Source organism: Jaculus jaculus, chromosome 1, assembly GCF_020740685.1.
Source record: "Jaculus jaculus isolate mJacJac1 chromosome 1, mJacJac1.mat.Y.cur, whole genome shotgun sequence".
In the NCBI taxonomy this organism is placed as follows: domain Eukaryota; kingdom Metazoa; phylum Chordata; class Mammalia; order Rodentia; family Dipodidae; genus Jaculus; species Jaculus jaculus.
Window position 1 is genome coordinate 264,451,171 of NC_059102.1, and position 19,055 is coordinate 264,470,225.

At 37.9% G+C, this 19,055-nt stretch overlaps 1 protein-coding gene across 2 annotated transcripts in view; it reads left to right on the top strand.

Moving 5' to 3' along the window:
- Cntnap4 (contactin associated protein family member 4) overlaps nt 1-19,055 on the top strand; it is a 312,074-nt gene that overhangs the window by 162,616 nt on the left and 130,403 nt on the right. For both annotated transcript variants that reach the window (XM_004659600.2, XM_045141713.1), the window contains exon 4: nt 5,319-5,466. In XM_004659600.2, coding sequence (XP_004659657.1) covers nt 5,319-5,466 — 148 coding nt within the window. The remainder of the gene's footprint in view (nt 1-5,318; nt 5,467-19,055) is intronic.

Sequence of the window (19,055 nt, forward strand, 5' to 3'; positions counted from 1 at the left end):
GCTTATATGGATACTGGGGAATCAAACTTGGGCCCTTCAGCTTAGCAGGCAAGAACACTGAGAAATCTCTCCATCCCCAGAATTCTGAACTTTTAAATAAATCAAATTAATTCTGAAATATACTACAATACAGACTCAACAAAGGAGTGTATAAATGTGCATGCAATTTTTTTAAAAGAGACATTTTAATCTATATATTTTCTTTGCATGTGCACATGCATGCACCTGTGTGCCTGTGACTGTGTAGTATATGTGGTGTGTGTGTGTGTGTGTGTGTGTGTGTGTGTGTGTGTGTGTGTGCGCGTGTGGTGAGTACATATGCTGTGTGCAGATACATGTACAGACCAGATGAGAACATCAGGTGCCCTCCTCTATCACTTATGGCTTATTTTCTTGAAGCAAAGTCTCTCAATCCAGAGATGCTGACATGTGGTCAGAAGACCCCAGTGATTCTCTGGTTTTTGTTCCTTGCAGACTGAGGTTACCCGACATCTGTGGACCTGGCCAGCTTTTTAAATGGGTCTAGACCATCTTGCTTACATGAAAAGTGCTCTTACTCCCTGAACCATCTCCCCAAGCCCCATCTATTTCTTAGGTTGAGTGTGGTGTCATCTTCTTATAAATCTGTTCTTGGAGACTGGGACAGGAGGATCTTGAAGTCAGCTATGGGTATATAGTGAGACTCTGTCCCAAACAGTCAAAATATAAAACAAAAGAAATCTATATAACCTTTTACCAATTGTAATCATATATAAAGTCATTTTTCCATAGCAAACTGACGAGAGTACCCTAGGCAAAGGAAATATACTTGAAATTGATCACATACTTTAGAACTTTCACTTGTAACTCAATGTAGCATCAATCCCACAGCTCATTCACAAATACTCTGAAAAGTTTTTACTTAAATATTGAACTCTAAAACTGAATCTAGTTTATCTTCATCATTAGATAATGTCAACGAGTGAAACAGAATAGTGTAAATACTTTGAATAAGTTAAGAAATAATGTTTTTTTCAATTGACATAATGCAGTAAAAAAATTCACAAGATACACTGATTATTCCTAAATGATGCCTTTACTTGCTCACAGTGCATATTCCCTATGTCAGCATCTTACTTTATTTTACTAATTATTTCAAACTTTATGCATATATAATATATATTAATAATATATTATCACATATATAATATATGTAATATATAAGTTATATATATTATTTATATGTATAATATATGTGTAAATTATATTATATATTATACATAATATATAATAGCCTCAACTTCATAATTTCATATGAGATAACCATTAAAAGTTTTCATGTGCCATCAAAGATATTTGTATTATTTGTAATAATATATATTTTACATTTAATTTTTATGTCTTAAAATTAAAACAATTCAGAACTCAACTAGATAAGAAAACAAGTTTTCCACCCACAGACCTTCTAATTTCACTTAGCTGTCTGTGATCTTAGTCACTTTGAATCTTTACTTTCAAACCCTTAAGAGGTTGAAGATGTAGTGGCATCAATTCTTTGAATATGATATATTTTAGAAAGTAATCTCACTAATCATTCTCATGTTCCCTTGTCAAGAAATCATAATTAGGATTATATTAGCCTGCCAGCAGTGCCCAGGAAACACAACCAAAATTTAAGAAGAGCTAATAGACAGCATGCTTCTATGGAGTAGAACTAGATACCTGTAGACCCCAGTCCTGGCTGCTCATTACCTTGATGTGCACATGTGTACACACACCCCCCCACACACATGACTGCAATTACTTCCTTTTGTCCAGGTCAAAACCTTGGCCAGAAGCAGTTTAGGGAGGGAAAGGGTTTATTTTACTTACAGTTTTAGGGCAAGTTTCATCATGGTGGGGAAGCATGGCAGAGTCGAGAACTAGGACATTGCCTATAGTCACATCAAGTAGGAGATAGTAGCAAGAGTGAGTTGGCTCTGACCTCATAGTGGACTGAACTAGTAAACCTCAAGGCCCACTCTCAATGGCATACCACCTCCAGTGAGGCTCAAGCTCTCAAAGGCTCCACCAGCTGAGGATGAAGTATGAGGCTTAATCGCAAACACATGAGGTTATGGGAGACTTTTTATATTCAAACAACACCCCTCCAAGCACACACCAAAGCCTTGGATCTGAACATAGGAAGTTTTGATGTGCAACACATGTTTGTAAAACAGTGTCTGGAAGCAACCATTCTAAGTACAAATTAGAATTGGTGGATATCAATTTTTCAGGCATATTCTCATGATTTCAACAGAAATTAAAACTAAGGTGCTGAAGAGATAGACTGGGAATGGTGGCTATATGGTGAAATATAAAACATAATTAATCTTTCTTTTGTTTTTGGAAGCAATGTTGGAGTTTATTAAGAAAAGGTTTATTTGTTTATGTATTTATGTTAGTTTTCTGAGGTAGGGTCTCGCTCTAGCTCAGGCTGACCTGAAATTCACTATGTAGTCTCATAGCATTAGAGAAGAGAGAGCACATAAGAGAAAAAGATTTTATATCTACCCAAGAGTGGATATGGGCCTCAAAAGAGAGCTAGACAGTTAATCTTTCTTATTAAACCCTCAGTTAACAAGGTTGACCAGTAAACCAGGATGAAATTTTCTAGAATGTTCTGATGATCAGTTTATAAGTATCTGTGGAATTTAACTATGTTCTTTGATCCTGGAAAATAATAATTTAAGAATTTGCCCTGTAGAACAGCAATAACACAAGTCTATGACAAAGTGATAGAGGAGAGTTATTTCCAAGACCAAGTATGGTTGAGACATTCTGGATAATTGTCACTGTCATGAACGATACAGTGTAAAATTGCACATGAGCATTTACCTTGCTGTGAGAAGCCCCATGTTTGAGCAACAAGTTGAACTTTGTTTTGGCCTTAAACTGCATGTCTCCCAAACCTAAATATCCAAGTATGTTCCTGGGGAAAAACAAAACAAAACAAAACAAAACAAATCAAAACAAAACCTTCCAAGAAAGCTGTACACAGCACTGGAGATGGAGGAAATAAAGTTCCTGCCTTTGCAGACTCCACTTGCCAGCAAGGTAAGTTGCATAAGCAAACAAAATGCCAACCAAATAATAGGACTCCCTCCTAAATAAATGAGATGTGTGAAGAAAATAAAGCAGGGTGATCTGGTGTGGGGGTGCCAGGTATACTACCTTAGGAATAGATCAGACAGACCTGTCTCAAGGAGCCTGAAATGACCAGAGTACCTGGCTATGCAAAGATCTGTGAGGAGGTTGCTCTGAGCAGAGTTGGCTGATGATGCAAAAGCCCTAACAAGGACTGCACATGGCTTGCCCGAGCTGACCCACTAGGGCTAAAGCTTTGTTGAGGCAGTTATGATTGAATAAGGAGATTCTGTTTTGTTCAAGATAGAGAGGAAGCAGTGGAATGACAAGATTAGCTATGTGTATCAGGGAGCTGGGTGTGTGGGTGGAGGGAGGGAACTGAACAATAACATAACCAAGAAAGAGGGAAGGTGGTAGATCTAGTGAGAGAATTCTTTGTGGAATAAGGTGGTTATAGTGGAGATTATCAAAGTTTCATACTAGTTACAGTGCCTTTGGCTGTGACCAAATACCTTACAAGAAGCAACTTCAGGGAGGGAGGTTTACTTTGACTCAGTTAGAGGGTACAGTCCATGCTTTGAAAGGCACATTGGCAGGAGCATGAGGTGATTGGTCACTTTGTCTTCACAGACAATAAGCAGAGACAGATGAACGCTGGTGCTCAGTTCACTTTAAAGTGTGTGTGTGTGTGTGTGTGTGTGAATTGTTTGCAAGTGCAGGTTCACACATGCCACAGCAGGGTGTGGAGGGTGGAGGCCAACCTCTGTTGTCAGTCTTCATCTTTTGTCTTGTTAGAGACAGGGTCTCTTGGCTGTTCTCCATCATTTGTGCATTTGGTTAGCGTCTTTGAGCTTCAGGAGATTCTCCTTTCTACACCTCCCATCTTGCAGCAGGAATGTTGCGATTATAGCTGTTTGCTACTGTGCCGAGGCTGAATGGATTCTGTGGAGTCAAACTCAGGTCCTGTAGCTTGTACAAGTGCTCGGCTCACTGAACCATCTTCCAGTCTGCTTAGTCCTTTTTATTCAGTCCAGGACCCCAGTCCAGGGAATCATGCCATTCACATTTGGGATGAGCCTCTTCTTCCTCATAGACCCAGCCAGAGGTTTCTCTTGTAGGTGATTCTAACTAGCCAAGGTGACAATGAAGATTTCCAGTGTTTGGATATAATTTGGAGGCAGATTCGAACAGATGCTGATTATTAGATTGTAAAAAGGAGGAGAAGGAGAATGAGAAAGAGGAATAGGAAGACTTGGGGGAGGAGGAAGATGGGGAAGAAATAAAGATGTTATATAAATGATTGAGAAAAATTTCTGTTTCATGATGACTTCTCCATATGCAGTCTTATAGTATAAAATAATATAAAATCAGATGAGGTGTTGGGTGCTGCAGTACGTCAGGTTTGCAGCATGCTACATGCCAGGTAATACTGTGGAAGCACTACGGTGCCAGCTCTTTCTTTACAATGGTTCTGCAAACGTCAGAGGCTTTTCTGCCACCTTTCTGACCTTTAATTTCCTCATTTGCAATTTGACTGTGCTGGCTTAGCAGCATTCCAAAGGTCTCTCTAGCTCTCAAATTCTGAAGCCTGTGAGTCTAATTACAAGTCTTCTCAACTTCTTATTGTTGCCAGTTTCCTTTTACAGTTTTGAGTGTGTGTATCAGACAAAGCACTGATGAAACTTAGACCTGTTAGCATAGTGAAGTTGCCACTGATGCTGGGTAAAGCTTTTGTTTATCCTAATAAGGAAGATGAGACAGTGAAGGGAGTGAAATACATCTTCATTTTCTTCAGTTATCCATGATGTAAACAATTTCCTTGCTAAATCAGACAATACTAATAGAAATTTTTCAATACTTAGAGAAGATTTTCTCAAAGTTTTCATACTATTCACAGTATTAGCATCTCAGGCATGGTACACTACTGTGAGATTTAATCTGCATTATATAGGAGCAATTTTTATCAAGCATATCATAGTTGAAAGCTGGTTTCATGGATGTGGTAGAATTTAAACTACTCTCAATAAAAAGAAAAGTGTAGGTTGTAACAGTAACTTCTGTGGATGGAAAGACTTTATGACAAAACTGTTAAGCTGATTTTCTTAAAGAAGGTGGCACTTTTCACAGTGAAGGAACCAACGACATCTTACAGGTGGAAAAGGAAAGCCACTGTTCTCCAGCTACACTGATGTCTTTTCCCCCCTTTCTTACAGGGCTTTTCTGGAAATGCAAATGCTGACAGTGTTGTATACTATAGACTCCAGCCTTCCATCAAAGCCAGATTTCTGCGCTTCCTCCCCCTGGAATGGAACCCCAAAGGTAGAATTGGAATGCGAATTGAGGCCTTTGGGTGTGCATACCGTAAGTGTTTATTTACCCAATACAACAAAATAGGTATCAAAGTATGTTCTTTATGACTGAACTGCATACTGAAATCAACTTTTGTGGAAAAAAATATATATGGCATATAATATATTAAATAATTATATATATATGTATATGTATACATACACACACACACACACACACACACATATGTATGTATGTATGTATTTGACTTGAATATCCAACCTGAACATTTTTTGTTTATTTATTTTTTCATTTTTTTTATTAGATATGGATATATTTGTTATGCAAACAACACAAGTTAATACTATCCTTTCTCTCCTCCGTGCCTCTTTTCTGAAGATGCTTTCCTCATTGGGGATACAGGTCAACCCCATGAGGATTATGGGTCATGCATTATGGGGTGGGAAAGACAATGTCTCTGTGCAAAATGTCCCAACTTGTGGCTCTAACAATATTTCTTCCCCCTCTTTGGCAAAATTCCCTGAGCCATACTGGGAGCATTTTAAGTATACTTAAATGATGGGCACTTAGGAGCCTCTGGATCTCTAGTTTGGTATGTGTTGAGTGTCCTCAGTATCTTTCCCCATCACCTTTGTGTTGATATCAGAATCACTAAGAAAGCAGCGCACTTGCTCATGTCCCCAATTCCTCTGTGGTTTCAGCTGGGGCTGGAGTGGAGTGCACTGGGTCATTTATCTCCTCAGGTCCAGCTCCCATCTGAAAAAGAGAAGCAGATTCTCCAACAGAGAATGACGTTAGCACTAGTTAATTGGGATAACCATTATTAATTTGGAGAGAATTAAAAGGGTTTAGACACTCTTTATAGTCTCAGGTTAGTGGGAGCTTGACAATGAAAAGCAGAATCATTATCTGTATATGATTCTGACTTGTGTCCCAGTTCCAGATGTGGTTTCCTTTCCATTGAGTGAATCTGTTAGCCAATCCTAGAGCAGCTGGCTACTCATCATGGCTGTGTACCAATATTGCACTTGTGTGAGCATCACTTAGGTTGTTTTTTTCTGAGTATCTTAGACTTTGAGTCACTTGCACAGATGTTGGTCACTTTCCCCCCAGTAGCCCATGTAGTGCCTTCCAGCACTAGTTGGGCTAATTGCCTGGGGACTGGCTCTCTTCTGGATTCCAACCAGGTCTCTCCATGGTCTAGGCTGACAGCGTATGGTGTCTTCAGCAGTAGGGTCTTACCATTAACCTCTGGGTGGGTAAAGTACTCTGACAGAAGTCTGTCTTGTTTGTTTTGGGAGATCTAGTAGGTCTTTCTGATCAACAGCTCATTGTGGATGTAGACCACATCCCGGTACATCCTTGGTCCAGTGCCAAGGGAAAAGAAAAAGACAGAGAAGGAAGAGAAACAAGAAAAATTTAAACATTTTAAATGAGAGATGAAAGAAATGTATGTGTGTATTTATATGAATGCATTCCTTCCAAATCTCGTATTATTGATGAGATCCAAGTTTTCAACTACCAGAACTCTCTCTCAATGGGTAAAACTTGATGCTTCATTTATGCACCCTGAACTTAAGAAAAGAGACAGTGGTCCATTTAGTATAACCAGCCAGCTGTTATGAAACCAAAAAATGTTTTTCTCTCAAGCCTAAAAATAATATGCCTTGTAATTCACTTTTAAATATGTTAGTCCCTCAGCATAAATTAATAGAAAATATAAAGACCTGTGCCAGAATATAAAATGTGTCTGAAATATTTTTACATAAAAAGTAGAAACCACAGGTTTCACTTAGTTTCCTCTTAATGAGTGTTTTGTTATGTCTCTTTGTGGGGAAGAGTTATTGATAGTGCTCCTCAAGCCACATCATCCTGTCTGAAGGTTCTTTATTACAGAACAATGGGTTAGTTACTGTGATCTGCAGTGGGTGGAGAGACTGAGTTTGGAGAGACTTAATCATTTACCCAGTATCTTATAGCTGCCCCTGGAAAGAGCCAAAACAAAAACTCAGGACCATTCAGTGTTACTACCTCATTTCTCCTCCAGTCAACAGTTCGTTTTGTTTTTTTTTTAAGCCACTAGGCTTTTTTTTTTTTTTTTAACATGTAACCTGTGACTTTATGATGTAATTCTATTTAGGTTCTGCTTCATTTTATTCATTCTACTCATAGAAAAGGAAAGCATGACAAAAAAGGTCAAGTGCTTTGGTGAAGTGTTTTAACCTGTGTCAGGCTGAGGGATCATGTTCCATCAATTATGTAGGTCTTATTGTATATTTAGAGTTGTTCCTGGTATCCACCTTCCCTATCAACCAACAAACTTCTATTCCCTCCAGGACATCAGAACAATAATAATTATTCGTTCATATAATATAGAGTTAGCAACATCACCAATATTAACATTAATGATTTTCATAAGTCTATAAATAAAAATATTTTCCTGAGTGAATATATCTGAGTGCTTCTCATATCTATAGTACAAAGCAGCCTATCATTTCCCAGAAGAGCCAAAATAAATTTTACTAGATAATTCCTCTATTTTCCCACTTTGCAAATAAAAGCTAAAGTTTAAAGTGCTTGCTTTGTTCAAGCCACATAGATGGGAGGTGGCAGAGTTGGATTTGCAGCCAAGTCTGCTGGAGCCCAGGCCTCCAGTGTGCTCCCTCCAGCTGCTGATCAGAGGCATGAATCCATGAGCAGCTCTCTTTGCAGTCTCTCGTCGGCTGACCTGCTGGCTTCCTTGGCTTCTATAGTTCAGTTTAACTACTCTGGTTATGTGAACTTCTCACTTATTATATCACTTCATAATTTTAATACCTGGAAAACACCATCCTTTAAAAAATATTCTACCCTGGTCAAAATTGTAGAACCAAGAATATGGAAGTCAATCGTGTTTATTATTTTGTTGTGACTCTAGAGATTGAACCTAAAGGTCCACATGTTAATAGGCAAGTGCTTTACCATTCATCGAATCCTCAACATGTGACTTTTAATTATGGGGTTTAGCTACATGATGGAATAGTGATGAAATTTCAAAATTGCAATTATATTCAGTGCTTATTCATAGCACCCATCTTGCAAAATGTCAAAAGCTGGCATGTATGTGGTATACGGTATGTGTCATAGGTGATTTCTTAGAGACATTTTAGTTTACTGTTGAAACCACTGAGAAGAAACTGGAACTTAGAGAATTTAGGCAATCCACACACTTTCACACTTACCACATACTCAGTCTTGACTGTAAACTCAGTGCTATGTTGTGGAAACTTACTACTATTCATGATGTCCATATGATAATGGGTGGTAAGGTTCAGATTTCTTTACAGTCTCTCTGCTGCCCTGTAACTCAGGGTAAGCCAATTCTTTCCTTGTTTTCCTGGGTACACATCTCTGTGGAGCACTATTTTTTGGTTTGGCTTCATTTGCTGTCTTTAGGGTGAGCACATTATTCACTTGGTAATCAATTTTCTTTCTAAAATAACTGGCCCAGGGGCTAGAGAATTAAGGCACTTGCCTGCAAAGCCCAGTGACCCTAGTTAGATTTCCTAGTACTTTTTTAAAGCCAGATGCACAAAGTGGCACATGTGACTGGTGTTTGTTTGCAGAGGCTGGAGGCCCTAATGAGCCCATTTTCTGTGTCTGTCTCTCTCTTTCTCTCTGTCTCTGTTTGCAAGTAACTAAATAAATATTAATAAAATAAAAAATACTGACCATGTATGAAGTAGCAGTATTCATCTTAAACACAATCTTAAACTCATATGAGACAATATGATAGAAATCAATGCAAAATGATGCTTTATTATTTTAAATTATTGAAAGACACAAAGTAATAAATTTATTGGAAACATTATCATAGATAACCTAACATTGGTATAAATAACTTTGGAGAATAATCTATCCAATCAAATTGACTTGAATCCCTCAGTCACAGTCACCCTTCTCCCCGTTCTCCACTTATTCTTAGCATCCGCCTGATAAAACTTCATCAAACAAATTATTAAATATGATAATGTATAGCCACCACTTATAAAACAATTAATGTGTGTCAGAGATTACCCTTTATAGGTATTTTCTCATCTAATTCTAAAAGCACACGGAAGTAGGTACAAGAATGTCACAATCGTGTGCAGGAGTAAGAGAAGACAACAGAAGTCTCTAAGTATAAGTCATGTGCTAATCTTGTGCAGGGCGAAGAGAAAGCAACAGAACCTTCTAATTATAAGTTATGTACTGAATTGTTTGGAACAGTATTAGCTGGAACCACTGGCTTTTCCTATCCACTAACTGAAGGGTTCAGATATCAACAAAACACCCTGCCTGAAGATGTTCTCTGCAACCCTCTTGAGAGACACAGGTACAAGACTAAGTTAGAATTTTCTCCAGACACAGTGAGTCATTCTGCAACCCCTGTAAATGGAAAAACAAAATGATGTGTGAGGGGGAAGAATATCTCCCTTGTGTGGCAGCCATGAGACTCCTATCCATATCTATGAAAACAAGCCTCTCCTCTCTGTGTCTTCCTACTTGGAATATGTTACTATGGCTCTTGGGCAGACTTGGTTAGAGCCATTCTTTCAAGAATAGCACACACAAAACTGCTTCACATTTGACATGGAAGAAATTGAACCTTAGGGAAATTATAAAATATCTAGGTCAGATAACCTGTGTTAGATTTAGGATTTAAAATTAGTGATATTGGGCTGGAGAGATGGCTTAGTGGTTAAGTGCTTGCCTGTGAAGCCTAGGGTCCCCAGTTTGAGGCTCGATTCCCCAGGACCCACGTTAGCTAGATGCACAAGGGGGCACATGCATCTGGAGTTCGTTTGCAGTGGCTGAAAGCCCTGGCAGTGCCCATTCTCCCCCCCCCCTCTCTCTCTCTCTCTCTCTCTCTGCCTCCTTCTCTCTGTTGCTTTCAAATAAATAAATAAAAATAAAAAAATTTAAAATTAGTGATATCACTTTGTGAAGCCATAGCTTTTGAAAACTACTTGAATTGTGCATGTATTCATAAAGTAAGAATGTATTGGCATATGTTAAGAGAGAATACTCTACTATCTATTGGGCATAATAAAGATGGCTATATGCAATGTTGAGAAAATTGTACCCATCAAATGCAAAGTACAGCAGACAAAATGCTGTAGCATGTGATGGTGAGGGTAACATGACTGATAAATTTAGATTGGTTTAAGGAAACTTAGGGCATTAGGTTTTGAAACATAAGAGAGAATAGTACAGATAAGAGAAGTGTTATACCCCTTGGTAAGCACAAGAAAGAAGACTGCCGGATGTCAGTCTGCATTTGAGAATGGGCATTTGGACTCAAATGAAGGATTGGAGGCCATAAAACATTTAAGATGCTTCTTTTGCATGTCCTAGTCTAGTATAGCAATCTGTGAAGAGGGAGGAAGGCAGGTTCAGAAAGTACATTGAAGATGTTGAATCAGCAGTGCTTGGTCACTGTGCATGAGGGGACATTGAGTTATTGCATTTGAAAAATTGGAAAGATGGTATCATTTACTGGGATAGGGCACTAGAGAATAAATAGGCTCTGGAAAGGAAAAGCGTGGTAATTATTCCCACTATTGACTCATTGAGTACAAGTGCCTGTGGAATATGGAAGTTTGGGACTCCCAGCCTCTTGGTTAAAGACATAGAACTAAAGTACACAAATATTGCTATTGTTAGTAAATCATAAAGTGTTCCATTTGTATCACTGTTAAAATTATAAAGTGCTTTATTTGACTTAATCATCTCTTAAAAGCTTAAATAAATTACTGTCATAATTAAAGCAATTTCTTCATAAAATCATTCAGGTTGCATACACATTTTTATACCAGCCATCTTGTCCCTAACATATGCATTTGGTAAAGTTCCAGTTGCAAGCTATGATTATTTCAGAAGAAACAGATATTGTGAGACCCACACATAGTTTTGTTGCCTCAGGCCCAACAACTTAGAGTAATAACTTGTTAAGGAAGAACATCAAGAGAATGGAAAATCCATATCAAAGGCACATTCTACTTTTATGTCAGTAAACCCCGAGTTGTTTCCTGAGTAATGAGTGAAGTCTAAGCTAAATTTCATGGCATCAAAGAGAAAGTATAAATTTTAGATATTTTGACCGTTACAGCTGTGAATGTGTTTATAGAACAAGAGAAGAGATGGATGGGAGTGAGTGATAGAAGAAAGAAAGGAAAAGAAAAGATAATATTTGATGATTAGGAGACTTTTCTCTATGCAGTGTTCCTAAGACAAGTAAACAATGATAAATAAAGGTAGAGGAGGGAAATAACAGGCTGAAATTGAATGTATCTGACATGTCCTTAGGAAGTGGTGATTAGACCCCTGGAGATAATGTTCTTTAGTTGTGAGTAAACTGCTGAGGCAATTGTCCTTAGTATACATTTTAAATTCCTTCTCACCAGTTTCTGTGTAAACCTCCTCAATTTGCAGCCTGTGGTCTTTTCTTCCTGCTCTCCCTCAGAATAAGAACATCCAACTATTAGGTCACACTGAACTAATTCCAGTTGCTATAACATGCCATACTTTCATAATTTTTCTAGCCTTAGGGCCTTTGCATTATGCCTAGAGCAAGTACTACATACTCAGCAATCATTCCTCTCCCCAGATAATTATTCATTTCCTTTTCTCAACAAATAATAGTTTCTAGCAACTTTCCTGACATCCTACTTTCAGGTTGAGTGATGCTTCCAACTGTCACCACATTCTTTCTTCTCTCCAGCAGGTCCACATTATACTGGATTACAGCTAGAAGTTCTTTTCTGTTATCAGTCTTTTGGACAGATGAAATGATTGAGGGGAGGTGGGCTAGTGAGCCCCAGGAAGGCTTCCTTGTCATCTTAGTGGCATGCTCAATCTCTGAAGATAAGGCATAGGGATAAATGAACGAGAAGACTGGATGAGAGCAAATATAGAAAAGTGTTGAAATATGGTGTTTGTAGACTTTGTCAGAGAAAATTATGGATTTTATTTAATAAGGGGAACATAGCTGAATTATAAATCTCATGCTAATTTAAGAAAATAATGTGTATTTAACAATGCAAAAAGATATTAGGGGCTTGGGAGATTGTTCAATGATTAAAGTGTTTTCTTGCAAAGCCTAATGGCTTGGGTTCAACTCGCCAGAACCCTCATAAAGCCAGATGCACAAAGTTGCACATGCACCTGGAGTTTGTTTGCGGGCTGAAGGCCCTGGCATATCCATTCTATCTGTCTGTCTCTCTTTTCTTCTCTATCTCTCTCTACTTGCAAATAAATAAATAAAAATATTTTTAAAACGATATTAAAATTGCAGTTATACATTTTGTTAGCTTTCTGTTCTTGTAATAGATATCTGAGGTAATCAACTTATAAAGAGTAAAGAGTTGCTTTGGAAAGTTCAGGACATTGGCCTATTGCATTTAAACCTGGGGATAATGTAGCGCTGGTTGATAACAGCATGTGGTAAAACCGTTTATCTCATGCCTGAGAAGTGAACAAAAGAGAGAAAAGAAAGAATTCAAGGTCCTACTATCCCTTTTGAAGGTATGCTGAATGAGTAGAAGACCTTTCACCATACCCCATTTCCTAGAGTTTCTACCATTTTATAATAACCCCACCTTGGGGAACAAGCCTTGCCCACTTATAGGGGAATATAAGGGTGTGTGTGTGCATGCTTGTGCTGTAGTACACATTTGGAGGTCTGAAGACTGCCTTAGGGGGGTTGCTTTCTCCTTCTACCCTGCTAGAGATTGTGTCTCCCTAGTAGACTTCCCTTCTATGTGTGCACCAGCCTATGAGCTTCTGAATTCTTCTGGCTAATACCTACCATCGTTGTAGGCACACTGGGATTAGAGATACGTGCATGACTTTGCAACTGGTTTCACATGGGTGCTGGGAAATCTACCTCAGGCTGGCAAGCTCACAAGCAAGTATCCAGCCCCTATGGGACACAAAATCCAAATGCTAGCAGTATTAGCATATTTCAGTTTGGATAGCACAAATAGAAAGTATAAGAAGCATCAGAATAAAGCATGGTTATCTACCAAAGGGAAAACTCTTCAAAGAGAACAAGGTAATAATTTTCAATGTATTGAGGATGCTTATTACCCATACCACATGTCTGGCTAGGACAAAAGGCAAAACAACAACAACAAAAAAAAAACAGTAAATTTGTTACATTTATGGAAAAGAATAATTATTGAATTTATAACTATTGAGAAATTCCCACACACTAACTGCCAAAAGCTTGATCAAGGTGAATTAGACACAGATCTTAGCCCCAGGTTTTTCATCTGCTAATTCATAGCTGAAGAATCTTACTTTATGTCAAGGTTTAAAAAGAAAATAGTTTCTGGTCAGCCTAAACTCCAGAGAATCAATCCTCTCATTCTTTGTAGAGTTTATGGTCCTAACTTACTACCTAGTGGATTTCTATTAATATTGCAATAAATTACCTACTATAATATCAGAAAAGCAAGAAACTATGAAAGCACATCAGAATCATGTAAAAAATACAGAACTAATTGTGGAAGCTTTCAGTGGCCCACAGTAAAAATGTTTAGTGTCAATAAAAACAGTAACTATAAAGTTTCAAAACATATTAAATGTATGTAAGTGAATGGGTTCATGGGAAAAATTTTTTAAAGATGTTAGTTCTTTATTTGAGACAGAGAGGGACACAGGGAGAGAGAGAATGGACGCAGCAGGGCCTCTACCCACTACAAACAACACATGCACTACTTTGTACATTTGGCTTATGTGGGTACTATCAATTCTAACCTGGGTCCTTAGGCTTTACAGGTAAGTGCCTCAATTGCTAAGCCATCTCTTCAGCCCAAAATATTTTTTAAAGCCCCATTAGTTACCTATGAGAACCATTAAGGATCCAAATTCTTATTTTGAAAACTAGTAAATGAAGTGAAATATCAATTATCTGTCCTGCTTTTCCTATGTAATATATAGTATGGATTAAACAAATCATAAGAGTAAAGATCCTCATTTCCTCTCTATCTTCCTCCTGCCTTCTTTTCTTTCCTCCTCCTTCTTCCTCTGTCCTTTTCTCCCTTCTTTCCTTCCTTCCTTCCTTCCTTCCTTCCTTCCTTCCTTCCTTCCTTCCTTCCTTCCTTCCTTCCTTCCTTCCTTCTTTCCTTCTTTTCTTTATAAAATAAGAGGGGAAAGGATGGCCCAGTATATAACAAACTCACCATGCTAAAAGGAGGACCTAAGTTCAGATCCCCAGCAACTATGCACAATGTTGAACATGGTGCTATGTACCTTCAATTCTAGCACTTTCGAGGAGGAGAGAGGCAAATCCCTAGGACTTGCTGACTACCTATTCTAGTCAAATAAGTGGGGTCTAGGTTCAGCAATATACCTGGTATGAAAAAGTTGGAGAACAATTGAGGAGGATGCTTGATATTGACCCTTGGCCTTCACATTTATGTGTACACGAATGTATATCTGCCTGCACACACACAATGCCCCCATACATGTAAGCATGCATGCAAGCATGTACTCACATCACATACACATTCCACAAATAATAGACAATATATGAACATAATGATTGCATTTATAAATTGTCTATTTTACAAATGAAGGAGTCATGATGACTATAAATATTTACAAAAAGGGAGATTATTTACTTTTCATTATGTCATGGGTATGCATACTGGATAAAACATTTTATTTATTTTTCAGTTGAATAACATATATTATTTTTATTTTAAAATTTTATTTTATACATATATTATAACATATTATACTTGCTTAGCCCTTCACTCTTGCTCCTGTTTCCCTGGGGTCCTCCTCAGTGGGTTTATGGTCTCCACTGTGGGGTCATGAAGGCTTCATGCCGTCCCTATAGTGTAGTGAGAGAATGTGCCTCAGGGTATCTTACCCACTCTGTGGTTCTTAAAATCTTTCTGACCCCCTCTTCTGTAATGTATCCTGAGCCATGCATGGCAGGCCTGTTTGCAGTCTGATTTAGTGTTGAATTCTCTGTATCTTCTGGATTTCTACTTTGATGGGTTTTGATTGATCAGCATGTCTGTCAACATTACTCTGGAGCTGGTTGTTTGGCTAGTAGTAACAGTAATGTTGCCACTTCCTCTGCAATTTCTCCTGGGCCCTGGCAGATGTGGAAGAGGTAACAAGTCTCATGGTGGGCAGTTGATTATCTTCTTGTCTTATCAATGAATACTGGCTCTTCTCTGTTTTCTGATTTCTGAACACCACATGCCCAGGATTTGATGTCTGGATGCCAAGAGAAACCGTGCTGGAGAGGCTGAAGTCCTGATGAGTTTAGTCTCTGCATAGTACTGTGGGGAGGACCACTTTTAAGGCTTAAGTCTTGGCAATTGAAGGGAATTGCTAAACACATTGGACTTTAAAATAAACTGAAAGATCACAGGAGTACTGCTTTAGAAGTCAAGACCACACCTGAGGGTCAATGTTAGCTCCTAGACAAAGTTACACAAAACACTAGGAAAACTGAGAAGCTAGTCTTCTCATAGTCAAGGTGACCTGTGAGTAATGGCACTCCCTGTGGGCCATTTCCAATTACTTTTTCATTAGCATCCAACATTCCATGATTTTTTTTATCCTCCCAACAGTCCTCCTTCTCTGCTTTGTCATTCTTGTCTGACCTCCATTTACATGTGTCCATCTATTCATCTGCAGAGATGTCCCTGATTGCTATCCTGATTTAAACATCTCTGTTCATATCTTTTCTGCAACTGTGTTCTTTACCTTCATGCATCACTTACAATTTGAAAATACATCTGTGCCCATGGGAGGATCTGACTCTGTCATTTCCTTAGATTGAAGGACATTTGAAGACAGGATGTGACCACTGTTGTAATAGCAGCTCTCATGGTAGCATGCAGCACAGTCTGTGTACAATAACAATTTGTTAAATGATGATTTAAAATATTTTGTTATAAACTTAGTAACAATTTTATAGAAAACACAAATTAATTATACTTAGACAATAGCAATTGAATAAAGAGATACCTCTGAGATAAATAAATGATTACAAATGTTCTTGTCACTGAAATGATATTAATCTCATAGCACACAAATTTTGAGGTGCTTTGATACTTCCATTTGATCTCTAGAGCATCTTTGGGTAATATGAGAGGCTGGATATAATCTCTATATCTTCCAAAATCAAGAGTTAGCATATTTAATGACTTTGGTGACATTATGGAAGCTGCAGAGCAGTAGAGACAGAAATACAACTTATACCTTCCAATGACACATTCAGATGTCCTTGGCAGAGTTGATGTTACTAATTTCATTTATTTAGAAGGCTAATTTAGATTGATGTTTAAGTGGCAGGGATCGTGTTTGTCTTCATAGCCCCTCAGCATCTTATTGACCTGAACTCTATTTAAAACCATGATAGGAAAGTCACTTTTCTATGTGGTTCTATGCAGTACTTGCTTCTGTTTCTCTTTCCTATTTATGGTGTTAATTTCAGTTGTCTGAAGTTTAAGAGTTCCTTAAATCATTGTGTGTTCTTTTATGCTACATGCAAAAATAGTGCAACCTATTTCCTGTTGATTTCTTGAGTGCTTGGTCTTTCTCCATGACTTAAGTACCCAGGTCAGTAATGTTGATCTCAAGTGGCTATACATCATTCTATTGCTTTAATATTTCACAGTATGATAGTTTAACAGTGATTCTGTCTGATTCATGTTTCTTAAAAGCCAAATTTAGAAGTCCACTTAGTAATTCCTGATAATACTTTTCAAATACTTTTCAAATAAAGAAACTGTGGTCACTGTTCATTTTAGTGTGAAGACTGACATCATTTTAAACAACAATTGGGTCCAAAACTCTTTTGTATAGCTCATGAAAGATCTATATTGAAACCTTCTTCTTTGATCTTTAAAAGCAGAACTCTTATTCTATTTTTATGTGGGGGTAGTTATCAGAAAATGAATAGAAGACTCTATTGTCTTTTTTTCAAGATGAATCTTTTCATGACCTTTAAATAAACTAGATTTCTTTTATTGAAGAAATGATTTTCCAGTTCATGCATTTTCTATTCCCGTTTTTCTGCTCTAAGTTTTTTAGTCATCTGTCCTCATCAATAATGTTGTGATTCATAGTTAAACTCACAGAATCAATTTATCCCTGAAATGTCTTGCAGGAACAAATCTCTTCCACATGTACAACTTTCTGTAAAATCCAATGATAGTATAAATAAATAAAACATATTCATTTTTGCTGGTATGATTAAATAGACAATGAGGTTATTCTCTTTCAGAAAATAGGTTTCTGTAACCTACATGTCTTCCTGCCAAATAGTTTTGATCTAACTCCAAATCATGGGGGAACCTGTCTCTATGAGTCCCAGGTTAGAAGTCTATGGATTTTAACTTAGTGGACATCCTTCTGGCAGAGCTCAGAATGCTAAGTGTTATGGGGTACCCTGGAGAAAAATTCCCTTGTTTTTTAATTGTAAACGTTATTGTATGAACATATTGAACGTTGGCCATATTATCATTGGGTTATACTCTATGTTCCCTCTTTCCCACCCCACTCCACTGACAGGTTGAGGACCCTGCCTTCTTATTGAAATTATTGGTATTCACTGTGGGGTCATGAATATACCAGTCAGTTTCTGGGGTGGGTGGGCGGCAATACCTCAGAATATACCAATTGCTCTTACATTCTTTCTGCTCCCTCTTCTGCAATGCTCCCTGAGCTATAGAAGGCTTGTTAATAAGTATCGTTTAGTGTTGAGCTCTCAGCAGACTCTCGTTTTCTTTTTAATTGACTCTACTATGGCTGGACCATGGAATTCAATTTAAGAAACTATGCTTTTAAATGTTTTTCTTAGTAATCTATTTGGTGGGCGTGGGAAGAACATTGTTTTCAAAGTGAAAACCCTTAAAAATTCAAGAAGGCTCAACATTTTGAAGCAGGAATAGAATGCAGGGGTGGGAGAGGGAAGTGTCTGGTATAGTAGACTCTATTAAAATGACAAGTGTGTTTGTGTGTGAAACATGTAGAGGTAAAGAAACTGTTTGCTGCTCAAGGAAGCAAAGCATTTCTGCAGTTTAGCTGACATCCTTCTTAGAGGCTATAGGGATCAACTGCCTTGCACAGCTGAGAAATCATCAGGGACATTGTCCTGATTCAGAAGCCAAGCTCAGAACAAAGGCATAAATAATCGCATCTCAGGGTTGTGTGTTTTCCCAAAGACTGTAAGCTCTCTTCTCAGGGGTGAAGGGGATGTCTGCTCTGTATTTCTTTTTTTTAATGTATTACTCTGTCATTCTCTGTGTTTATAGAACACTCTTCACAGATTTGTGCTTTTGGAAGGAGGGTAGAATACTCATTGCAGAAATATTCACTAACACTGTTCTCTGAAAGATGCTTAGGTCTTTTCTATTGGCAAGCTTTAATTCCATGGGAGATCACATTTCAGCATCATGGCAATAAAGCAGACATTATTCAGGTTCAAAGGGACAATTGATCATTAACTAGGACCTAGAATCTTTGTGAGTCTCTTCTTTCCTTAATTTTTGCTCTAAATGAGCAGATTTCAATGGAGGTATTCACCAAGGAAGATTCAGGTCATCAACAATTGCTGTGGTGAGTCATCTCAGGTAGATGCTGACAGA